We start from the raw sequence: 25,484 nt of genomic DNA on the forward strand, positions 1-25,484 counted from the left end.
ATTCCTTTTAACTTAGTCTCAGCTTTCCATGCCTCTCCTCCCTCCCTGTCCCCAGCCCGTCCCCCGCCCTGTTCAAGCAGACTGCCCATCACCTGGGTCCTGCCCTTGAGAATTTTTCTGTGGGCTTCTGTGCTTCCCCACCAGACTGTGAGTCCCTGGGGAGCAGGCCTGGGGCTGGGAGTGTCCCCGAGTCCTGCAAAGGGCTGTGGAGCATCTGGGATCGTTAATGCCAAGGGGAACAAAGGTAACCTGGGCCATTTGCAGCAGCAGCCAGTGGAGGCCCCCGAACCTGGTGTCCCCTCACCATTTCCTGAGAACTCTGGACCCCACCAGGGGTCCAGAAAATCAGGAAATCATCAGACCAAAGTGGCTGATTGTCCAACTGGGAAAAGAAAAGGCAGTACTTTTTTAGGCCATGTAAATGCAAAATATACGTTTGAAGTCTGCGTCTAAGACATTAACTTAGAGATTTCTAAGCCTGTTTTTGGGGGTCACTCTAAAAAGGAGAGCATTTTCAGGTCCCCTCTCTGTGAGCCTGTTCACAGCATCCCAGCCAGCCTGTATCCCTGTGTCGTGACCCCAGAGCACAGAGCCTCAGAGGCTGTGGAACAGGCCTGGGGTTCATGTGGAGAGTCCCAAGCCCTCGTCACTACAGGAGATGCCCACACCTTCAACAAACAGACTCCAAGCTCCAAAGATGCCTAACAGGGGAGTGGTAAGGGACCAGCCCTGGCAAGGCCCAGGTTTGGCTGAAGCCGGTACCTGCAGCCCAGCTTGTAAGTTTAGCCGGGAAGCGTCTGAGGCAGGCAGTGGAGGATGCCCAGGGGTGAGCGGGTCATCCAACAGGAGTGGCCGGGTGGCTTGTACAGCTTCAAGGCGTCAGGCCGGTCAGAAAGGGACAGGCAGAGTCCCCGGGAGTGGCGAAGCTGGAGGAAACGCACAGACCCGGGGCAGCTCCCGGGGAGCTCAGTTCTCACACCCCAGGTGGTCACATAACACATTTCAACCACCCAAATTGAACAGGACCATGTTCATTTTTTCCTTCCCTCAGCTTATATCTTATTGCCTGTGTCAGCCTGGGCGAGCGGTTATTTATAATAATATTCTCCTATCTCATCGGGGCAGCTTCTGCATGCAGGGTACCAAGTTAATAACTCTGCATGCGTTATTTTGTTCAAGCTTCACAGCAATCCGTGAGGAAGGTATTGTTTGTTGTTCATTTTGCCCATTTTACAGATTAGGAAACAGGCCCACAGGCATAAGCACCCCAAAGTCACACCGTTAGAAGGCAGCGAGATCTGAATGCTGAAGTCAGCATGCGCTCTTCTTCCCCCTCGTTCTCTGCATATGTGCTTTCTCCACGGCTCCCAAATCCGAAGGGCATGGCAGGAGGAGAGGGAAACCGATGTGATGGTGGATGGCAAAACATTTTAGTGGTTCCAAGAATCAAGCCCCCTTGCGTATTCTTGGGTTTCAGTGAATTGCGTCTTCAGAGCAGTGCAGGTTAAACCACTTTCTCCCCTCGTTGTAGTCAGTTGACTTTGTTCAGCCAGAGCCGGGTCTGGCCCACCATGTGTCTGGACTGTGGGTGTCTTGAGGCTCAGTGCGACGCCATTGTAGGATGGGCCAGGCCGGGCTGCAACCAGCCACCAAGCCAGCACTGGGCTCAAAGAGCAGTGGGGCCATTTTGAAAAAGGAATGCTCCCTCATGCAGAGCCTGTCTCCACCTCCGTGAGACAGGGGAGAAAATAGTTGTCTTCTCATAAAAACATCTGGCGCCCGTGAAACCTGGCACCTCGCTTGACCTCCGGCTAATAGGGGATGCAGCAGGGCGCTGTGGAACTAATGGGGTTCCCTTCTTCAGCCAGCAATTAGGGGTTAATTATTAGCAATTAGGGGTTAATTATTAGCAATTAGGGGTTCGCCACATGTCCTGTGGACCTGCTGTTCCTCCCAGGACACAGGTCACTTGTCATTCTCTGTGTTAGCAACTGGAACCATCTGCCCTCCGGGTCCCCTGTTAATCATTGCAGCAGGGTCCCCAGGAGGCTGACAGCAGGGGCACGTTCTGTGTGACCCATGGCGTTCCTGGAGCTGCTGGCTGCTGTGCTCTCCCTGCTGGGTGTGGCGGCCGCCACCGGGCTCTGTGGTGCTGGTCCCCTGCGGTCATTCTCAGCGTGGTGCCTGGACCGCCCCTCAGCCCCGGCTTGGCTCTGCAGCCAGCAAGACAGGCCCGGTGCTCAGCTCCCAATGCTTAGCATCCTGCACTCAGCTCCTCGTTCTCAGCTTCCTGTGCTCAGCACCCCGTGCTCCCTTCTGTTCTCTCCTAGGCGTTACTACAAGGAGACCTCTGGCCTGATGCTGGATGTTGGTCCCTACATGAAGGCGCTTGAGGTACCAGCCCTGGTTCTGTCCCAAGCTCTCTTCAGACCTCAGGGCACCTGGGACTTTTTGGGTCTTTCTTGAGAAGAGGCTGTGCTTAATTAACGTATGAATGGCCTTTTGTGTTTCCACAAAGGCCCCCTGGCCGGCCCTCGCTGTCCTCGCTGTCCTCCCTCCCCATCTCTCCCTCCCCGTCCAGTGGGCACAGCCCCCCTCCCACCCACCCTGCCGTTCTCCCAGCTGCTCTCTGCCACGCTCTTCTTGGGCTTGTGGCTTCTGTGTCAGTGCTGACCACCGGTCGTTCCTGACCCTGGGCATCTGCAGCACCTCAAGCTTGGCGGGTCCTCACTGGCCTCCTTCCTGACTTCCCTTCAGTTTCCAAGAGCATCTGTGGCCAGGCCTCTGGGAGGGGTTCCCCCAGGTCCACTCTGGCCCAGGTCCCATCAGCCGGCCCAGGTCCCATCAGCTGCCCCAGGTCAGCCTCACATCCCATCCCATCCTCACAGCTGTAGCAGCTCCTGCCTGCTTGCCGTCAGGTGGGAGGGAGCGGCAGAGGAGCAGATGGAGCCCCGGGCTTGACCCAGGAGGCCTGTGATGAGCTGGGAGTGGGCAGGGGAGAAGAGGGGAGAAGAAGGGGAGAAGGGATGAGAGGACGGAATTGCAGGCGAGTGAGCAGAGCACTGCTCTGCTGGCCCTTGGGAACCCTGTAGTTTTGCCAGCTCTTGGATGCCTTCTGCTGTGGGTAGGCCTTTGAGTGAATGGCAGGGTGCCTGGTGCTAGATGACCTGAGCGACCCGAGCAGCCCTTTCTGGAGTTGTGAGGCTCCTGCCTGTGAGATGTGTTCTCAGGCCCACAGCATCCTGCTTCTTCAAGGCCCTTGACTCTTGGGGGCACATTTGGGACAGGGTTTCCGTGGCTGGGCATACACCTGTTCCTTGATCCAAACCCATGCCATATCCCTCTCTCTTTTCCCAGTATGCCTGTGGCATCAAAGCCGAGGTAGTGGGGAAGCCTTCTCCTGAGTTTTTCAAGTCTGCCCTGCAAGCCATAGGAGTGGAAGCCCACCAGGTAGGTTGGCGCCTTGTGAAGTGGGTCGGGGAAGACAGCCCCGTCAGGGAGGCCCTGGAGTTTGGAATGGATTGCAGGACTCAGGCAGCCTGTGGGGTTGGCCGGGCAGCCAAGTGTGGGCTCCCTGTGAGAGCTGACCTGGCTGGGAAGGAGGGGGAAGGCAGCAAATGAAATGCACTGAATAGTTTCAACAGTGAAGTTACTTTCAATGTGAAAGCAAGAAGCAGAAATGCCTACGGCTTTTTCTGAATTTTTGCTGCTTCTCTGAAAGGATAAGAATTGACGAGTCCTATCAGTGTATTAATATATCTCGCTGACAAGACAGTGTAACAGCAAGATTACAACAATATGGAAGAAATAATAAAGTCACTCATTTTGCGACCTCTATATTTTGACTATTTTGGGATAGATTGCTGGACGAGGTGGTGCATGCCTGGTAATCCCAGCTACTCAGGAAGCTGAGGGATGAGAATTGCTTGAACCTGGGAGGCAGAAGTTGCAGTGAGCTGAGATCACGCCACTGCACTCCAGCCTGGGTGATAGAGCGAGACTCCTTCTCAAAAAAAAAAAAAAAAAAAAGGAAAGAGTCCACAGCTGCCCCAGGCGGTCCTGCTGCCTCGTTGGAAGTGGGCAGCAGAAGTATGGGTTGGGGGTCCCCCAGGTGTCAAGCCTGGTGCGTGTTTCCCCTGTGTACATTTCAGTCCAGAACACTGGTGCCTCATGGTGCTTTGAGTCTAGACACTGTACCTTCACCTGCCCTGAGATCCATAGAGATGTCAGAAGATGCAGGCTCCCTGGAGTCCCCAGAAAACACCTGGGAAATGTCATGTTAGTCTGTTAGAGAAGGAGAGCTTTGTGTTTTGAAAGAATGAGAACTGCAGCAATAAATAACCTGGCTTTGTACTACCTTGCTTCATAGAGCAGAATTTCTTTATTTTGAGAGATTTCAAACATACAGAAAAATAGAGAGAATGATACACATCCCCATTATATCCATCACCCAGATTCAGTGGTTAAGATTTTGCCACGTTCCTTTCTTCTTTCCTCTTTTTTTTCCTTTTAAAAAATTTACTGGCTGGGTGCGGTGGCCCACGCCTGTAATCCTAGCACTTTGGGAGGCTGAGGCAGGTAGACCACCTGAGGTCAGGAGTTCAAGACCAGCCTGACCAACATGGTGAAACCCTGTCTCTACTAAAATATAAAAATTAGCTGGGTGTGGTGGTATGCTCCTGTAATCCCAGCTACTCAGGAGGCTGAGGCAGGAGAATTGCTTGAGCCCAGGAGGTAGAGGTTGCAGTGAGCCGAAATTGCACCACTGCACTCCAGCCTGGGCAACAGAGTGAGACTCCATTTCCAAGTAATAGTAATAATAATAATAATAATAATAATAAATTTACTTTTTTTTGCTGTCACATTTTAAAGCAAATCTCAATTGTATCCTTTCATATTGTAGCATGACATTAAAAAAATGGTGATTTTTAGACATAACTACAATACATTAAAACCCCTAACATGGCCAACAGGCACACAAAAAGATACTCAATATCATCATTCATCAGGAAATGCAGATCAAAACCCCAATGAGATACCACTTCACACTAATTAAGATGACTGTATAGTTAAAAAAAAAAATAGAAAATAACAAGTGTTGCCAAGGATGTAGACAAATTGGAACCCTTGTCTATTGCTGGTAGGAAGGTGAAATGACAATGTTGCCACAGAAAGCCACTTTGTGGTTCCCCAAAGTTAAACATAGAATTTGCCGTATGACTCAGCAACCCATTTCCAGGTCTATACCCAGAAGAACTGAAACAGGTGTAGCAAACAAAAACTTATACACAAATATTCATAGCAGCTCCGTATACAATAGCCAAAAGGTAGAAAAAACCAAGATGCCTGCCCATCAACTGATGAAAGGATAACCAAATGTGGTGTGTCCATACAGTGGAATATTATTCAGCCATAAAGAGGAATGAAGTTCTGACACATGTTACAATGTAGATGAACCCTGGTAACATTATGCTAAGTGAAGGAAGCCAAACAGGAAAGGACACATATTGTATCCTTCCATGTATAGCAAATGTCTAGAATGGGCTAATCCATAGAAATGAAAAGCAGATTAGTGGTTGCCAGGAGTCAGGGTTGCATGGCAATGGGGAGTGCTGCTTCAGGGTATGCGGTCTCCTTTTGGGGTGATACAAATATTCTGGAACTGGGCTGGGCATGGTGGCTCACACCTGTAATCCCAGCACTTTGGGAGGCTGAGGAGGGCAAATCACTTGAGGTCAAGAGTTCGAGACCAGCCTGGCCAACATGGTGAAACCCTGACTCTACTAAAAATACAAATGTGAGCCAGGCGTGGTGGTGCACGCCTGTAATCCCAGCCACTTGGGAGGCTGAGGCGGGAGAATTGCTTGAACCTAGGAGGTGGAGATTGCAGTGAGCTGAGATCGCGCCACTGAACTCCAGACTGGGCAACAGAGCCAGACTCTGTCTAAAAAAAAAAAAAAAAAGAGAAAACAAATATTCTGGAACTGGACAGTGGTGATGGTTGCACAACATTCTGAATGTGCTCAATGCCAGTGAACTGAATACTCTGGTCACAGTCATAAATTTTATGTAGTGTGTATTTTACCACAATAAAAATTTTAAAACCACCTAAAAAATTAACAGTGATTTTTGGTAGTATTATTTAAAACCAACCCGTATTTAAATTTCCTTGACTGTCTCAGAAATGCTCTTTGACTGTTGATCTGTTGGAATCCAGTCTGAAGAAGCTCCATGACTCATGTGAGGTTTTTGTTTCCTCAGCCTCTCTTCTTAGCCTTCCATCATGGAACATTTGAAATGTCTATGTCAGTAGAGAGGGCAGCTCAGGGAACTCCTAGGTACCCATCACTGTGCTTTAATAATTATCAACTAATAACCCTTTAAAATTGTTTTCAACTTTTCATTTTGAAGTAACTTGACACTCACAAAAAGTTGCAAACATAGTACAAAACATTCACATGTGCCCTTCACCAGCTTCCCCATCATCATCAAACGATGATAAAACCAGGAAATCAACACTGGCACAAGGCTGTTAGTTAACCTAGAGACCTTATTCAGACACCATCAGTCATCCCACTCATGGCTTTCTGGGGACACATTGCATGTAGCAGTCATGTCCCTAGTGTCCTTTATCTGTGAACTCTGATCACCAGTTGAGGAGGTGTCTTCCAGAGTTCTCCATTGTCGTTACAATTTGTCCCTTTTAATAAGTATCTTTTTTTTTTTTTTTGAGCAGGAGTCTCACTCTGTTGCCCAGGCTGGAGTGCAATGGCCTAATCTTGGCTCACTGCAAGCTCCACTTCCCGGGTTCAAGTGATTCTTCTGCCTCAGCCTCCTGAGTAGCTGGGATTACAGGCACCCGCCATCAAGCCTGGCTAATTTTTGTATTTTTAGTAGAGATGGGGTTTCTCCATGTTGGCCAAACTTGTCTTGAACTCCTGACCTCAGGTGATCTGCCTGCCTTGGCCTCCCAAAGTGCTGGGATTACCAGTGTGAGCCACTGCGCCTGGCCTTAATAACTGTCTTGTGGGAAAGTACTTTGACACTATGTAAATATTCTCTTTCTGATCATTAGTTCTAATTTTGGCATCTCTTGATAATTTTTTTTTTTTTTTTTTTTTTTTGGGACGGAGTCTCGCTGTGTTGCCCAGGCTGGAGTGCAGTGGCCGGATCTCAGCTCACTGCAAGCTCTGCCTCCCGGGTTTTTACGCCATTCTCCTGCCTCAGCCTCCCGAGTAGCCGGGACTACAGGCGCCCGCCACCTCGCCCGGCTAGTTTTTTGTATTTTTTAGTAGAGACGGGGTTTCACCGTGTTAGCCAGGATGGTCTCGAACTCCTGACCTCGTGATCCGCCCGTCTCGGCCTCCCAAAGTGCTGGGATTACAGGCTTGAGCCACCGCGCCCGGCTTTTTTTTTTTTTTTTTTTTGAGACGGAGTTTCGCTCTTGTTGCCCAGGCTGGAGTGCAATGGTGCCTCAGCTCACCACAACCCCCGCCTCCTGGGTTCAAGCAATTCTGCCTCAGCCTCCTGAGTAGCTGGGATTACAGGCATGTGCCACCATGCTCAGCTAATTTTGTGTTTTTAGTAGAGACGGGGTCTCTCCATGCTGGTTAGGCTGGTCTCGAACTCTCAACCTCAGTGATCCGCCCGCCTCGGCCTCCCAAAGTGCTAGGATTACAGGCGTGAGCCACTGCGTCCGGACTTCATTGGTGTATTTTATGTGTGGCCCAAGACATTTCTTCTTCCATTATGGCCCAGGGAAGCCAAAAGATGGGACACCCCTGCTCTAGAGGTTTATGACCAAAATACTGTATTTAAAGCTGCTAGGAATAATTCTTTTTTGTGGGTGGTATTCCACCAAGTGGACGCTCTTTGAATTCATTTTCATTTTGATGTTTAGGGAATTGGCTTAACATTTACATTTGTTTTGCACTTATGTAAAATATTTATATGGTTCTAAAATCAGATCCACAAAGCAAGACATATTCAAGGAAGTCTAACTTCTGTTCTTTTCCTTCTATTTTGTTTTTACCTGTCTCTTGTAGGTAGCCATGTTTATAAATATCATAGCTGTAAATATTTTATAAATATTACAGATTTTTTTTATTTAAAAAATAAGCAACTATGTATATATTTGTATTCCCCTCATAGGATGAATTTAAGAGACAATAAATTCTCAAAATAATTTGCTTTATATATAGAGAGAAAGGCTAATGCTTTAATCTGAGTTTAAAAATCAATATTTAAAAGTTTATAAGTAGGCCGGGCATGGTGGCTCACACCTGTCATCCCAGCACTTTAGGAGGCCAAGGAGGGCAGATCACCTGAGGTCAGGAGTTCGAGACCAGCCTGGCCAGCATGGTGAAACCCCATCTCTACTACAAATACAAAAATTAGCCGGGCATGGCAGCAGGTGCCTGTAATCCCAGCTACTGAGGAAGCCGAGGCCGGAGAATCACTTGAACCCAGGAGATGGAGGTTACAGTGAGCCGAGATCGTGCCACTGCACTCCAGCCTGGGTGACAGAGTGAGACTCTGTCTCAAAAAATAATGTAAGTGGTATGATCACAACCATCTCAAACAGCCCCCTTCCCCCAACCCAAAACCCAACAAAAACAAAACCTTGCCACTGCCCGGAAAATAAGACCTGGCCGTGCGCAGCAGCTCATGCCTGGAATCCCACCACTTTGGGAGGCCGAGGTGGGCAGATCACTAGAGCCCAGAAATTTGAGACTAGCCTGGGCAACATGGCAAAACCCCGTCTCTACAAAAAAATGCAAAAAAATAAATAGGCAGATGTGGTGGCATGTGCCAGTGGTTCCAGCTACTTGGGAGGCTGAGGTGGGCAGATTGCTTGAGCCCAAGAGGTTGAGGTTGCAGCAAGCTGAGATTGCACAACTGCACACGAGCCTGGGCAACAGTAAGACCCTGCTAAAAAAAAAAAAAAAAAAAAAAAAAGAAGAAGAAGAAGGAAAGGAAGGGGAGGGGAGGGGAGGAAGGAGGGAAGGAGAGGGAAGGAAACGAGACTAGCTGTCCAGATGGCATTGCTGGTGATATTTGGATGGTCTGACCTTGGGTGTTCTCCCTGCCTTTTTCTTTTGGCATTTTCAGTTATTTTCACAGTCAGATTCCTTCACATTTCAAATGAGATACAGCCCATCCCCCAAAGGAGACCCCTCATGGGGGTCTAGTGAATCTGGGTTTGTCATTTTTGGATGCTGGGGCAGTGCGTCCGGGAGGGAGTGGGGCTGTGGATTCCTGACGGGTCACCGTGGCTGCTCGCGGTTTTGGTCACTGCCGCTGCCATCCACCTTGAGCATCTGTGGCCCTGGAGAGCGAAGGACTTGTTTCCTCTGGTGGCTCTGCGCATATGTGGCAAAGCTGTGTCTCATTTACCTCCCACATCATCCTCCTCTACCACCCTCATGTGACGTTTCTGCCCGTCCCTTTGACAGTGGAGCAGCAACTACATGTTGCGAACGTCCCCACCCTGCCGTTTTCCTAAAATGCTCACTAATGTTATTTGACGCTCAGGATGTGTAGACATTTTAAAGCAGTATTTCAAGATAAGGCCGTTTCAAATGAATGTGTCTTATGCACAGGGTAATAATTCTCTGTTCCTGGCTTTTTTATTTTTAATGAAAAATGCCTGCAAGGACTTCTCTTGCTGCTGAAGTGCCAGGCTGTGGCAAACCTTACATTTTTCCAGCTGCTTTAATCAATAAAGTTATCACCAGTCATTTCCCTTGATCACTGCTGCTTCCCGAGACCCTGACCTGCTTCTTGCTGCTGAGTTTTCAGTGTGCACTCAGAATAGACGTAACTCCCCAAATCCAATTTTCATTTTAACCTTTCCTCAGTAGCCTAGAAATCACAGATTGCTGGTATTACGCTAATAGATTGGAAATTCAAACCTTTTAGAGGCAACCTGGCCCTTTCTAGGATCCAGTAATAAGGCAAAGAATAACAGATCTTAAAGGTTACTTCTAGAAATATCTAATTCTCACGGTTTAAGCTTCTGAATCAGTGGGTGGTTTTATGGTTTCATGTGAAGGTTTTGGCAGTTTTCCATCATCATAAGAAGTTCTGTGGGATGCAGGTCATGCAGATTTGGTGGAGATTGAGACTGTTCAAACCAGAGCACTTAGTTATATGTAGCAGCCAAGGAGCCTGGTCTGGAGAGGCCCGTTTCACAGGTGAGGAGCCTGAGGCTTAGAGATGAAATACCCTGTCATAGGTGCTTCAGGAGGTAAAAGACAGGATTTCTCAGGCTGGGCGCAGTGGCTCACACCTGTAATCCCAGCACTTGGGGAGGCCGAGGTGGGTGGATCACGAGCCCAGGAGTTCAAGACCAGCTTGGGTAACCTGGTGAAACCCTGTCTCTACAAAAAATACAAAGAATAATGGCATGGTGGCTGGCACATGCCTGTGGTCCCAGCTGCTCAGGAAGCTGACGCATGAGAATCGCTTCAATCTGGGAGGGGGGAGGTTGCAGTGAGCTGAGATGGCACCACCACTGTACTCCAGCCTGGACAAGACAGTGAGACCTTGTCTCAAAAAAAAAAAACAAAAAAAACCCCGGATTTCTCAACCTCGACACTTGACGTTTTTGGGCTGGATCATTTTGTGGTGAGGGGATGTCCTATGCGTTGTAGGGTGCTAAGCAGCATCCCACTGTCCACCCACTACATGGGACCGCCCCCTTCCTAAGCTGCGAAACCAAAATTGTCTCTAGATATTGCCAGATGTGCCTTGGGGAGAACTGCAGCATTAAGAGAACGGTCACAGAGAACTCTAGTACTGAACCCAAGATTACTTTGCCAATGAGGAGTGAAGCCGGGCTCCAAACCATCGTCTTCCAGCCCCATCCAGTGCTCTTAGCCATAGCCCAGCTCTCAGGAAGGGCCAGCGGCACAGCAGAATTTCTTAGGGAGGTGAGGAGGTTAGGGAGGATTTCAGGTGAGGGGTAGGGAGGATTTCAGGTGGGGGGTAGGGAGGATTTCAAATTGGGGGGTAGGGAGGATTTCAGGTGGGGGAATAGGGAGGATTTCAGATGGGGTGTAGGGAGGATTTCAGGTGGGGTGTAGGGAGGATTTCAGGTGGGGTGTAGGGAGGATTTCAGGTGGGGTGTAGGGAGGATTTCAGGTGGGGGTAGGGAGGATTTCAGGTGGGGTGTAGGGAGGATTTCAGGTGGGTCGTAGGGAGGATTTCAGGTGGGGTGTAGGGAGGATTTCAGGTGGGGTGTAGGGAGGATTTCAGGTGGGGGGGTAGGGAGGATTACAGGTGGGGTGTAGGGAGGATTTCAGGTGGGTTGTAGGGAGGATTTCAGGTGGGTTGTAGGGAGGATTTCAGGTGGGGTGTAGGGAGGATTTCAGGTGGGTTGTAGGGAGGATTTCAGGTGGGGTAGGGAGGATTTCAGGTGGGGGGGTAGGGAGGATTTCAGGTGGGGTGTAGGGAGGATTTCAGGTGGGGGTAGGGAGGATTTCAGGTGGGGTGTAGGGAGGATTTCAGGTGGGGGGGTAAGGAGGATTTCAGGTGAGGAGGTTAGGGAGGATTTCAGGTGAGGAGGGGGGGGTAGGGAGGATTTCAGGTGGGGGGTAGGGAGGATTTCAGGTGGGGTGTAGACAGAATTTCAGGTGGGGGGTAGGGAGGATTTCAGGTGGGGGGGGTAGAGAGGATTTCAGATGGGGGTAGGGAGGATTTCAGGTGGGGGGTGGGGGAGTAGGGAGGATTTCAGGTGGGGGGGTAGGGAGGATTTCAGGTGGGGGGGTAGGGAGGATTTCAGGTGGGGGGTAGGGAGGATTTCAGGTGGGGGTAGGGAGGATTTCAGGTGGGGGGGTAGGGAGGATTTCAGGTGGGGGGGGGTAGGGAGGATTTCAGGTGGGGGGTAGGGAGGATTTCAGGTGGGGTGTAGGGAGGATTTCAGGTGGGGGGGGGGGTGGGGAGGATTTCAGGTGGGGTGTAGGGAGGATTTCAGGTGGGGGTAGGGAGGATTTCAGGTGGGGGGGTGGGGAGGATTTCAGGTGGGGGTAGGGAGGATTTCAGGTGGGGGGTAAGGAGGATTTCAGGTGAGGAGGTTAGGGAGGATTTCAGGTGGGGGGGTAGGGAGGATTTCAGGTGGGGGAGTAGGGAGGATTTCAGGTGGGGGAATAGGGAGGATTTCATGTGGGGTGTAGGGAGGATTTCAGGTGGGGTGTAGACAGAATTTCAGGTGGGGGGTAAGGAGGATTTCAGGTGGGGGGTAAAGAGGATTTCAGATGGGGGTAGGGAGGATTTCAGATGGGGGTAGGGAGGATTTCAGGTGGGGGGGTAGGGAGGATTTCAGGTGGGGGGTAGGGAGGATTTCAGGTGAGGAGGTTAGGGAGGATTTCAGATGGGGGTAGGGAGGATTTCAGGTGGGGGGGTTTCAGGTGGGGGGGTAGGGAGGATTTCAGGTGGGGGAGTAGGGAGGATTTCAGGTGGGGGGGTAGGGAGGATTTCAGGTGGGGGGTTGGGGAGGATTTCAGGTGGGGGAGTAGGGAGGATTTCAGGTGGGGTGGAGTAGGGAGGATTTCAGGTGGGGAGGGTGGGCAGGATATCAGGTGGGGAGGGTAAGCAGAGGCTGCCGTGATCCCTCAGGACCTCCTCATGGCTTGTGCCCTCAGAACTGCCTTGAAAAATGGGCGTGAGGTTTGCAGGCTTATCCAGAAGCCTGGCCATATAAACTGGAGGGTGCCCTACCATTTCATTCCATGATTCTCAGGGCATCAGTCCTAACTATAGGGGTCTACGGACAGTCTGTACCCCTAGGGGGAGGCTGGTGAGTGGGGAGTGCATGTCCGTCCACATGGGGGCAACTCTGGGCCAGTTCTTTCTGCTGTGGCCTCCCTCCCCCATGGGTATTTCCACTGAGGCCTCCCCGTGAACTCTGTTGACTGAGCCCCACCTCCCGGCCGTGGGCATTTTCTTTGGGTATCAGTGTGGGGATGACCCTGCTCAACTCCTGACTGGGAGTAGGCTGGCCTGCTGGGTGGTGCCCACTTTGGCACTGAAAGAATGGGCCCAGGAGGGGTTCAGTCCTCCTGCATCCTTGGTTTGAATTGGAAACTCTTTCCACCGATGCCTGGCAGCTGGCACCTAGCCCTGCAGCTGTGGGTCTGAAACTGACGGGAGTCGCAGGAGCTTCCAGCCCTGGCCTTGTCTTTGTGATGTGTCCTAGTCATAAGGTGCTGTGAGACCTCATGGCTTAGTTTTCCTTCAGAGTTTTTCTCCCTTGGAGCCTTTTTTTTTTTTTTTTTTTTTTTTTTTTTTTTTTTAGTAGATTTTATTTTCTTCTCAAAACACAAGTATTTAAAATATCTGATTATGAAGCAACTCATGCTCATTAAAGAAGCTAGGAAAAATTCAGAAAAGTACAAGAAAAAAAGAAACCACTCATCATCCCACCAGCCTAGAATAACACAAATCATGCTTGATCTTGCCAACTTTTTGTGTCTAAATATACATTTTTAACACAAAATTGGGATAATCTTGTATCTGCTATTTGAAATCTGAGTTTTCCCCCTTAATATCCTATTGGGAACAATTTTTTTTAACTTATATTTTAGGTTCAGGGATACGTGTGCAGGTTTGTGATACAGGTACATTTTGTGTCTTGGGGGTTTGCTGTGCAGATTATTTTGTCATCCAGGTCATAAGCGTAGTACCTGATGGGGTAGTTTTTCAATCCTCACCCTCCTCCCACCCTTCACCCTCAGGTAGGCCCTGGTGTCTGTTGTTGCCCTGTGTCCATGTGTATTCAGTATTTAGCCCCCACTCATAAGTGAGAACAGGTGGTATTTGGTTTTCTGTTCCTGCATTAGTTTGCTTAGGGTAATGGCCTCCAGTTCCATCCCTGTTGCTGGAAATGACATGACCTTATTCTTTTTTAGGGGACAGCTTTCTTTGTACTTATGTAGGCACTTTAACAAAGCAGTTTTCACAGCTGCATACTATTCCACTGTTCAGACTCCTGTCATGTTCTTGACCATTCCCTATTGATGGAGATGAGGCTGCTTTGAATTTCGCTCTTGTGCATAACCCTGATGACTACATCTTGTATGTACATCCTCTTGTACATTTCTGATTATTTACTCCAAATCCTAGTGATGTGGCTGGGAGGCTGTGATGCATGTTGCTTATTTCTGTTTCAGAAAGGTGTGTCCATTCACCTTCATCACCTGCTGCGTATTCAGATGCTTGTTTCCCCAAGTCCTTACCAACACCGCGATTTCTGGCTTTTTTTTTTTTCAAGTAGTCTTTGAGTTTAGTCTTGTTCCTTATGAGGGTGTCCGACCACAGTGATAATCACTCAGCATCGCACTGTCTCCAGGTCTCTGTGGGAGCCTGGGTTCCTTTGGGACCTGGGTCCAGGGCTCATCCTAGAGTGAGCCGTCATCTCAAGGCATCTCCCTGGGGGATATGAGCCCCCTGGGGCTGCAGTTACAGACACTGAGCTCACTCCACCTTCACTACCCAGCCCTGCTGCTTCCCGCCCTAATCCTCCTGGCAGAGCCCCAGGATAAGGACAATATTTGTGAACCACAGAAGCTCTTTGGCGCTGGAAGTTTGCACTCCAAAGCATTGCCGCCTGTTAGATGAGGTTTCCCTCCAGCACCTAGGACGCTGAAGAGGAGACCAGGGCAGGCAGGCAGATGCGTAAGAGGGAGGATTGACAGCTGTGGGGCCCGACCCGGGACACCTGCCTCTGAAACTGTGGCGCCTCCCTCCGGCTCTCTGGATTCTGGGTTCTGGGAGGTCCGACCTTTCATTTTTTCTCCACCTCACCCCCAACCATGTTGTGTCTGAAAGGAAGCGAAGCCCAGCCCTGGCAGGTGGAGTATTTTTATTTCCCCTGACGGTGCACCTCCTGACCTCTATCTTCTTGCCAGTGATTTTTTAAATCCTAAATGATTTGGCAATAATTGCTCCTCCTTGCGTGATTATTGCCCTTCACCGATAGTAAATCTGGGAATCCCCCGGGATCCTGAGTGCACTTTGGTATGCGGAGCCCACAAGCTGGCCTGGACAGGCATCGCTGCTCCAGGCAGCTGTGCACCCCGCCAGCCCTGGCGTCCCGGCCCCCAGCCTCCGCCTCCCTCACCGACAGCTTCCCGGAGCTCCGCCTGGATGAAGCCTCGCTTTATCCCACAGAACCTCCATGCTGTTCCTGCATGAGAACTCTTCCTCCAAGTGACCATGTTCCTCTGGTCCCGTCTCCGTGGGCCACATCCACAAATGTCCCAGCCCAGGAAGAACCGAGAGTCTCTATTCTGGGAGGGAAACGTGTGTGCTGTCTGGTTGTGTGTGTGGGAGGAGCATGCACACAGTTTTATTTTCCCCAGAAGCAGGGAGGTATAGGATGACATGTAATATTTGAAGACCCGTTCCATTTCCAAGGAACCTTCTAGCAGGATGGCCCTGGAGTCTCTGGCAGCAGTGGACATGGTCCTGAATTGGAGCGCTGTGAATGTTCACCACGGACCTCACAGTTTGAAGACAACTCCTTGAGAAGGGCAGAGGGGACTCGAACATGGGAGCTCTGGCCAGCCCTGCTGTCAGATGCCAGCAACTATGGGGGCTGCCCAGCCAGCCCTGGCTTTTCCTGACCCTTAGAGCGCCCTGTGTACGTGCAGCGGACATTGGGGCTGGTCCCATTCCAGGGAGCACGCGGTGCCACTGGCTGTTTCTTGCCTGGCCAGGAGCTGGTTTGATAGACACAAAAACCTCATTTGGATTTGGCAGGATTTTCCCTAACATCAGTCATTCTGGAAAAAGCACTTTGAATTTTTACCATATCTGGGTATTTTTACCGTATCTGGGTACTTGCCACTAGCTCTATTTACTTCACATTTCTTAAAATTGATTCATTTTATTACTTAAATAAATGTATTTTAAAAGGAACTTTTGATGACTACTATAAATGGAAAACCAGAATCTCTCACTTACCATAATAGATTAATCTAAAAATAAAGACCACATGATTACATTAAAATGTATGTCCTTGCTCTGCCTGGAGTCAAATAGTATGTCACCCGTGTGCATGACACACTCTGGGAAGCACAGGGGTAGGGGGAGGAAAGACCAGAGAAAATCCGTGCAAAGTATGAAGTATAGAGCACCACACCAGGAAGACGTGGTTTTATTTCAAGCACCTTATGTCTCGCAGTGGCTTGCGGCTACCAGCAATTGGCAGAATTCTCAACATTGCAGCCCTCAGCCACCTCCTCCGAGCTCTCTCTCAGCACCACCATCCCCCGTGGCTTCTCTGAGGGAGGCCCCTCTGGCCTCTGCTTGACTGTGATACTTGACGAGTCCATGCCAAGTGGCAGAAAAGCTCCGGGTTCAGCTGAAACTACCTCCCTGGCCTCAGGGGGCCTCGCTGGCTCTGCCTTTGTCCTTTATCAGGCTCCTGGCGATTCCTTGGTTATCTGAAGGACTGTTTGGACGCAGTTCCCAGGACAGTTGCTTCAGGTTTATGTGTGTGTGCTTTCTGGAATTCATGGCATGGCCTGCCCTGGTGAATGGTGGGGAGATGGATAGTGAACACATGTGTGGTAGCCCCTGCTGGGTGTATCCCATCTCTCCTCTGTGTCCTACAACCTGGTTGACTCCTTTTGCCTATCAGACAGAGCAAAGCTCAGAACTTCACCTCCTCTGGGAAGCCTTTCCTGACCACCCCCAAGTCCAGTAGGTCAGGAAATCAGGCCTCACAGCCTCCTGTGCGTTATCCCAGGCCCCGATGATGAGACTGTGGAATTACCTGATTAACGTCTGTCTTTAGCACTTGTCGTGAGTTCCATAAGGGCTGGGACTCATCTGTCTGATTCACACTGTGCGCCCACTGCTTGGCCTGGCACCGGCCCACGAAGGCCCCAGGCAAAGGTATCAAGTAACCAAAGCAAGGGCGCCTGCTGCAGGTCGTCGGGCCTCTCTCTCTCTCTGATGTGGTGAGATAGAGAATTTCCTCAACAAAACCTTTCCTCATGTTTCTGTTTCCTTTTTAACATGTTCAGGTAACTTCTTATGTCCTGGCCCTGTGCTGGGTGCTTCACTAAGATGATTTCCTTTAAAGGCCACACCAGTTATACCCATTTTATAGATGGAAGTGGAGGCTGGCCCAAGGTCACACAGCCAGCAAACAGCAGAGCTGGGATCTCCACCCCGCTGCTCTAGCTCAGCGTGAGACAGGAGTGAGTCTGTGTGTCTGCTGGCCACATCAGGCCCAGCCCCCCTTTCTGTGGTCCCCTTTCCCCAGATGGAAAGCAAATTTGGACCCATCCTTGCAGGCAGAGTCCAAATCGATAGGCCCCACACTCAGTAAGACTCCCCTGGCTTAGGCATGCTTCACAGTCCTCGTTTCATTTTGTCTTGATTTTGGTTTGTGTATTTATCGGTCAGCCCCACTTAGCATCTGAATTCCAGGGAGGAGACCTGTAGTTTTTTTGTTTTTGTTTTTGTTTTTTGAGACAGAATTTTGCTCTTCCTGCCCAGGCTGGAATGCAGTGGTGCAATCTTGGCTCATTCTCCTGCCTCAGCCTCCCAAGTAGGTGGGATTATAGGCGTCTGCCACCATGCCTGGCTAATTTTTTGTATTTTAATAGAGACAGGGTTTCACCGTGTTGCCCAGGCTGGTCTGGAACTCCTGGGCTCAAGTGATCTGCCTGCCTCGGCCTCCCACAGTGCTGGAATTACAGGCATGAGCCACCGCGCCCAACCTACTTTGAAGCTTTTAATCAGATTTTGGAGTAGGGCAGTGAGAGGAGCTGGTTGGGTTTTTTTTCTTTAAAATTATTATTATTTTTTTTTTTTTTTTTGAGACCGAGTCTCACTCTGTCACCCATGCTGGAGTTCAGTGGCACAATCTTGGCTCACTGCAACCTCCACCTCCCAGGTTCAAGCAATTCGTGTGCCTCAGCCTCCCAAGTAGCTGGGATTACAGGTGCATGCCCGGTTTGTATTTTTATTAGAGACAGGTTTTACCATGTTGGCCAGGCTGGTCTCGAACTCCTGACCTCAGTTGATCTGCCCATCTCATGGGATTACAGGGGTGAGCTACCACTCCCAGCTGTTTTTTCTTTAAATTACATGTATTTATGTAAAAAAAAAAAAAAGAGCATGACTCCATTTAAGCAATAACACATGTTAACGTGGCGAAAGAAGACCCACAAGTGACTGACATTTCGGCCACACTGGCGGGGACTGTATGACTCCCTCCACTCTATGTAGGTGACCAATGGGAAGTCTTGTCTGTGCCTCATAAGTGTGTTCAGACACAGCCGGCCTTGCCATAATGCAGAGCACTCATCTGCTCAAGACACATTTGCCGAGCATCAACCAAGTGCCAGTTGTCAGCCCAGATTCCTTGTCCTGAAGGAGCTCCTGCTTCTGGAAGGGTGGGATGAGCAGAGTCCATTATGCACTATGACATGGGTGGCACCAGGATGCGATCCCAGAGTGCTTTGGGAGGGCCACGCAACCCAGCCTGGGGGCAGGGGAAGGGTGGTGGTCACTGGAACTGAGTCCTGAAGGCCTGGGAGGAATTAGCCAGCAGAGGAGGGAGCTGAGCAGGCAGAAGGTCAGCACATGCCCACAAGCTATTTTTCTGGTGTTGATGAGTATTTCCAGCTATTGTCATTTTCCCTTTGCCCAAAGGACTTCTACATTTCTTGTAGGGTAGATTTCTAGAGCAGCGGGGTGGAGATCCCAGCTCTACTGTTTGCTGGCTGTGTGACCTTGGGCCAGCCTCCACTTCCATCTGTAAAATGGGTATAACTGGTGTGGCGTTTAAAGGAAATCATCTTAGTGAAGCACCCAGCACAGGGCCAGGACATAATAAGTTATCTAAATGAGCCAAGATTGCACCACTGCACTCCAGCCTGGTCAAGAAGAGCAAAACTCTGTCTCCAAACAAACAAACAAACAAACAAACAAACAAACTACAGGTCTCCTCCCTGGAATTCAGATGCTAAGTGGGGCTAAGTGATAAATACACAAACCAAAATCAAGACAAAATGAAACGAGGACGGTGAAGCACGCCCAAGCCGGGGGAGTCTTACTGAGTGTGGGGCCCATCGATTCGGACTCTCCCTGCAAGGATGGGTCCAAGTGGTGATGAATTCTTCCTCTTCGGATGTCTGAAATATCTTTATTTCATCTTCGTTTGGGAAAGATATTTTTGCTGGGTACAGAATTCTAGATGGGCATTTTTTTTATTTTACTGCTTAAAAGATGGCACTCCACAGTCTTCTCACTTGCATTGTTTCCAACAAGAAATCTAACATCTTATCTTTGTTTCTCTGTATATAAGTAGATAACATGTCTCTTTTTTGTCTGACTGTTTTATAAGATTTTCTCCTTGTCACTACTTTTGAGCAATTTAATTATGGTGTGCCTTAATACAGTTGTCTGTGTGTTTCTTGTGTTTGGTGTTCATTGGGATCTTGGATCTGTGGATTTATTGTTTTTATCAAGTTTAGAAAATTTTCAGTCACTATTTCTTCAAATGTATTTGTGTCTTCTCTCATCTCACTTTTTTTTTTTCTAATTTTGAGACAGGGTCTTGCTCTGATGTTCAGGCTGGAGTGCAGTGGCACGGACACAGCTCACTGCAGTCTCAAACTCCCAGGCTCAAGTGGTCCTCCCACCTCAGTCTCCCAAGTAGCTGGGACTACAGGCTTGAGCAACCACATCTGGCTAATTTTTTAAATTTTTATAGAGACAAGGTCTTGCCATGTTGCCTAGGCTGGTCTTGGACTCCTGGGCTTAAGTGATCCTCCTACCTCAGCCTCCCACAGTGCTAGGATGATAGGTGCGAGCCACTGTGCCCCACCTCATCTCACTTTCAGGAACTCTAATTGTGTGTACATCAGGCCACTTGAAGTTGTGCCATAGCTCACTGATGCTCTGTTCATTTTTAAAAATAATTTTTCTGCCTCTGTTTCATTTTGGGTAGTTTCTATTGCCATGTCGCTGGGTTCATTAATCTTTTCCTCTGCAGTATCTCTTCTGGCATTAATCCTACCCAGTGTATTTTGATCCCTGTCATTGTAGTTTTCATCTCTAGAAGCTTGATTTGGATTTTTTCTTTTACCTTCCATTTCTCTACTTTTGGAACATATGGAATACTATTACAAGGGCTGATGCAATGCTCTTGTCTGCTCATTCTCACCTCTCTGTCAGTTCTTTCTCAGTTTGGATGGACTCATCTTTCTCCTCCTTCTGCATGATATTTTCCTTCTTTGCACGTCTGATCATTTTTTATTGAGTGCCAGACATGATCAATTTTACCTTCTTTTTGGGTGCTGGATATTTTTGTGTGCCCATAAGGAATTGCGAACTTTGTTATGGGATGCAATTATATTACTTGAAACAGTTTGATCCTTCCAGATCTTGCTTTTAAGATTTGGGGGCAGCACCAGAGCAGGGGTTGCCCTGGATGAATTATTCCTCACTGCGAAGCAGCGGCTTTGAAGATGGCACTCAATGCCTTGTGCATCGTGAGTGAGTTTTCCCAGCCTGGCTGGTGGGGACATATGCAATCCTGTGTGAGACACAGGCACCGTTTTCTCTAGTCATTTGGTGTGGCTCTTTCCCAGACTCAGGGAGTTTCCTCCCTCACGTGTGCTGGCAGTGGTCTGCTGAGCATTTGAGGGGACCCTCCACGTTCTCCACGGCTCTTTCTCCATGCAGCCTTCTCCTCTCTGATTCCCTGTCCTGTGGACTCTGCTCCTGGGTCTCCCCAGAATCCTAGCTTTGTCTCCCCAATTCAGGGATCCTACTGGGCTCTACCTGGGTTTCCCTCTGTATTAGTCAGCCCAGACTATCATACAAAACACCACAGCCTGTGCGGATTTAACAGCAGAAACTCTTTCTCACTGTTCAGGAGGCTTGAAGCCTGAGATCAGGGTGCCGGCAAGTCCAGTTTCTGATGAGGGCTCTCTTCCCGGCTTGTAGATGGCCGCCTTCTTGCTGTGTCCTCCCATGGCCTCTCCTCTGTGCTTCTGTGGAGTGCACTCCAGTGCCTCGTCCTCTGGTAAGGACAGCAGTCCCATCAGATCAGGGCCCCCTCTGACCTCCTTCAGCCTCAATGAATTACCTCCTTACAGGCCCTGTCTCCAAATACAGTCACACTGCAGTCTAGCGCTTCTTCTTCAAGTGAATTTGTGGGGGACAGACTTCAGTTCACAGCACCCCTCCTGTGCCCACAGTCTGGAAGCATCGAAGGCAGTATGCTGGGGGCAGTCACAGGAGCCACGTTCTTTGTTTCCTGCATCTCAGAAGTCAGTGTCCTTCATTGCTTGATGTCCAGTGTCCTGAAAGCTGTTGTTTTGTCGTTTGGTTTTCTGGTTTTTTCAGGTGAGAGAGTGTATTCCAGAGGCTGCTTTTTGAAATGATACCCAGGCTGCGAGCATTTCCTCTGTGTATGTGTGAATTTTGGTTTGTCTGTTATTTTGTTTTTAAGGCAATACCTTCCCCATTGAAAGCAAAACCTATATAAAGCGAAACTTACGAAGATATGCCAGAGATTTGCTTCACTTTCACAGAATCAAGGGCAAATAACCAGGTTACGGAGTCTTTAGGGTCAGGTGAAATTTAGCCTGTGTTCCAGCGGAGGCCGGACAGCGTTCAGCATCCCCGCACGTCCTTGGGGTGCCAAATCACTTTGACGTCTGCTGATTGATTTCGAATTGCACAAATATATAGCGTTCAAAGCCATGGCCTACAGGGGCAGTGTGAGATATATTCAAGGTGGGTTGACTTTTAATCAATACGATGACAATATTATCTTGTTTAATTTGTATGATGGTGGTTTTAAACATCAAATCAAGCCATTTATTACGTCAAAAAAAGATGAAGGAGCCCAGGAATAAAACTCTCCTGACATCACTTCTGAGCATATTTCACTGCCGTGACAGGCCGTCATGATTGGGGACGATATCGTGGGCGACGTCGGCGGTGCCCAGCGGTGTGGAATGAGAGCGCTGCAGGTGCGGACTGGGAAGTTCAGGTCAGTGCCAGCGGGAGTCATTTATCCACCTTCCTTCCAGGGGATGACCATGTTCTCATTCTGTTTTGTTCTTCAAAGTAAAGGGGGTATTCTTTCCAAATCAAAGGGCACTATGTGGGCATTCACTGTCTTGTATGTAGTGGACCTCTGAGAACAGAGCTGGGTGGTCTCTTATAGCAGACAGTGATAACGTAGAGTGGCTTTTGATACAGGGTCTGGGTTTTGAAACGGTGTGCAGTGCAGAGAGAAATAAGCAAAGGCACTGTCCATCCTGGCGGCGGCCCACCAGGGAGTTGGGCCAAATTTGTGCTGCTGTCCCTTTGGCAATTTGATCAGACCCTGCACTGTGGCAGTTACAGCTGTGGGCACTCAGCCCCTTGGACAGCCTCCGTCTCCTTTTGTTCACCTTCTCCACTCTGTGAGACACAGACAGCCTGGAGACGACAGAGGGTTGCTCAGGGATGCCCTGGAACAAACCTCCATCTCGAGAAGAAGCTTGTGTTTTATTTGCTGGCAAAAGTCTGCCTGGTCGGAGCAGCTCTCAGGGCTTGGGAGCTCCCGGGCATGTGGAGGGCCCTGTGGTGCCTGAGCTCCAGCTCACCTGGTCATCGAGAGGATCTTGGACATCAGAGTGTTGCCTTGCCTTATGCTAGGTGGTTTCTGTTGTGGCCATTCAGAGAATGCACGTCTTTTCTGATGCTGGGGAGACTTGGTTGAAACGTGGTTACCTGGGGGTACTTGGATTTGGGGTGGGGTGGGAGCAATTATATTCGTCCTGAGAGATCTACCTAGGCAGGACCAGAGAAGACAGATCAGAGGGCCTGACCATCGCGCTGAGGTCTCTCCTGCAGGTTGGGGACCGTGGCTGAGTGCGAGGTGAGTGAGGAATGCTCGGCGCACCTGGGTCTACAGTCAGGAAGTTGGTCCCTTCCAGCTACCTCCCAGACCCTCCCAGGCTTGGGGGCCCCCATGGAGCCCCCGACATGTATGACATATGGGCCTTCTTTCTTTCTTGAAGTTGGGTTTTGTGGCTCCCCTTGGTTAGGCCTGGCCTAAGGGAGTGAGGGAGACCCCACTCACAAGCCACAGGAACATTTTTTCTAAGAGACCAGCCAGGGGTCCCCCAGTCCCCAGTCCTGCCTTTCCTATAAAGGTCACAGAGGCTGGTCCTGCTGCTGCTCCCAGGCGAGGGGCTGTCGGCTGACAGTGGACCTTGGGGCCCTACAATTGATGCCAGGCGCTGCCTGGCATCAGCCATCAGGAGCCCAGCCCAGCACCTCGTGCATCTCAGGGCATATCTGTGACCCGTGAGCACAGGTGGCGCCTCCCTGCTTGGGAACACAGCGGTGTGACCTGGCAGGAAGTGGAGGGGGAGAACCGTACCTGTTGTATACTGGGCTGCTTCTGGTTCCTTGGAGGAGAAACATGTTTGTCCTGAATGCCAGCTCAGTTGGGGTCTTTCTGGCCAGCCCAGGCCAGGTGCCCCTATAAACTGATAATGGGCCTCTGAGGAAGGCCCCTCACAGCCCACAAATGCAGGCGGGCATGAGGGAGGCTGTGCCCACCCTATGCCAGCAAGGGTTGGTGCTTTTCAGATTCCGGTTACCTGCATGCCATTTAAAGAAGAGTATGAGGTGGACTTTCCCACATGACACTGTCTCCCGGAGAGAGATAAACTGTTTTGTTTTGTTTTGAGACAGAGTCTCACTCTGTTGCCCACGCTGGAGTACAGAGGTGCAATCTCAGCTCACTGCAACCTCCGCCTCCCAGGCTCAAGTGATTCTCCTGCCTCAGCCTCCTGAGTAGCTGGTACTAGAGGTGTGCACCACCATGCCTGGCTAATTTTTGTATTTCTAGTAGAGACGGGGTTTCACATGTTGGCCAGGCTGATCTCGAACTCCTGACCTCAGGTGAACCACCCGCCTCTTCCTCCGAAAGTGCCGGGTTGATAGGTGCGAGCCACTGCGCCTGGCCCCGGAGAGAGAAATTCCGTCAATAGTTTGCCAAATCCTTCTGCATCGCCTTCTCTGCATGGATCAACAGACTGGTAATATTTTGGTTTTTTTCTTTTTACAAAAATGTGATGATACTGTTTTGCAGCCTCCTTTTTCCTTGAATACTGTTTTATGGCCTCTTTCTACAAGCGTCTTCATAATGGTGTTTTTGGTAATTTTTAAAATTTCAGTAGTTGTTGGGGAACAGGTGGTTTTTGGTTACATGAATAAGTTCTTTAGTGGTGATTTCTGAGATTTTGGTGCACCCATCACCCAAGCAGTGTACACTACCCAGCGTGTAGTCTTTTATTTCTCACCTACCTCCCACCCTTCCCCGCAAGCCCCCAAAGTCCATTATATCATTTTTATGCCTTTGCATCCTCATAACTTAACTCCCACTTATAAGTGAGAACATACAGTGTTTGGTTTTCCAGTCCTGAGTTACCTCCATTCCTTGAGGTCTCCAGCTCCATCCAGGTTGCTGTTAATGCCATTATTTCGTTGCTTTTTATGGCTGAGTAGTATTCCATGGTGTATATATACCACATTTTCTTTCTTTTTTTTTTTTTTTTTTTTTGAGATGGAGTCTCACTCTGTCGCCCAGGCTGGAGTGCAGTGGCGTGATCTCGGCTCACTGCAAGCTCCGCCTCCTGGGTTCATGCCATTCTCCTGCCTCAGACTCCCAAGTAGCTGGGACTACAGGCGCCCGCCACCACACCCAGCTAATTTTTTGTATTTTCAGTAGAGACGGGTTTTTACCGTGTTAGCCAGGATGGTCTCGATCTCCTGACCCCGTGATCCACCCACCTCGGCCTCCCAAAGTGTTGGGATTACAGGTGTGAGCCACTGTGCCCAGCCTCTTTCTTTTTTTTTTTTTTTTAACTTTTAAGTTCAGGGGTACATGTGCAGGTTCATTACATAGGTAAACATGTATCATGGGGGTTTATTGTACAGATTATTTCATCACCCAGATATTAAACCTAGTACCCATTAGTTATTTTTCCTAATCCTCTCCCTCCTTCCCTCTCCACCCTCCAACAGGCTCCAGTGTGTGTGTTGTCCTGTGTATCCATGTGTTCAGATGCTGTAGGAAAGGAATCAGTGTAGTTCTGGGCACACAGCAAGCCCTCAGCAAATGGCCAGGGTGGGGAGCACATACAGCCGCTACCGTCTATATCTATCCATATCCATCTGTATCTGTCCATATCCACCTAGCTCCAGACACGGAGTCACCTGCCTCTGTTGAAGAGAATGGGACTTAGCCCGTTTGTTCCTAACAAGATTTGAAATGTCGGATCTTTTGATTTGTTTGTAAGGATGCAAATCTCTCTTTGTTAACATGCAGGGCAAAGGGAGAAGAGCGTTAGCTTGACTAAGGTGGGGACCTAGCCACTGGGGGAGGCCACCCGGGCATCAAAGGAGGTGGAGCTCTGTGTGTGTGGGTGCACCCTGGTTAAAGGGAT

The 25,484-nt window shown here is 49.5% G+C and overlaps 3 protein-coding genes across 4 annotated transcripts in view; 2 read left to right on the forward strand and 1 right to left on the reverse strand.

Annotated features, from left to right (window-relative positions):
* The window catches only part of ABRAXAS2 (abraxas 2, BRISC complex subunit), a 943,775-nt gene that overhangs the window by 605,569 nt on the left and 312,722 nt on the right, over positions 1 to 25,484 (forward strand). The gene's annotated exons all lie outside the window — the stretch shown is intronic.
* The window catches only part of LHPP (phospholysine phosphohistidine inorganic pyrophosphate phosphatase), a 661,086-nt gene that overhangs the window by 541,745 nt on the left and 93,857 nt on the right, over positions 1 to 25,484 (forward strand). Inside the window, exons 5-7 of one of the 2 annotated variants that reach the window (XM_050803794.1) lie at positions 2,331 to 2,394; positions 3,358 to 3,450; positions 21,936 to 22,027. The exons of the other annotated variant lie outside the window; for it this stretch is intronic. Coding sequence (XP_050659751.1) covers positions 2,331 to 2,394; positions 3,358 to 3,450; positions 21,936 to 22,027 — 249 coding nt within the window. The remainder of the gene's footprint in view (positions 1 to 2,330; positions 2,395 to 3,357; positions 3,451 to 21,935; positions 22,028 to 25,484) is intronic. 2 annotated transcript variants of the gene reach the window in all.
* Positions 1 to 25,484, reverse strand: part of FAM53B (family with sequence similarity 53 member B) — a 255,921-nt gene that overhangs the window by 7,562 nt on the left and 222,875 nt on the right. The window lies entirely within an intron of this gene.

This window comes from Macaca thibetana, chromosome 9 (genome assembly GCF_024542745.1).
Source record: "Macaca thibetana thibetana isolate TM-01 chromosome 9, ASM2454274v1, whole genome shotgun sequence".
NCBI lineage: Eukaryota > Metazoa > Chordata > Mammalia > Primates > Cercopithecidae > Macaca > Macaca thibetana.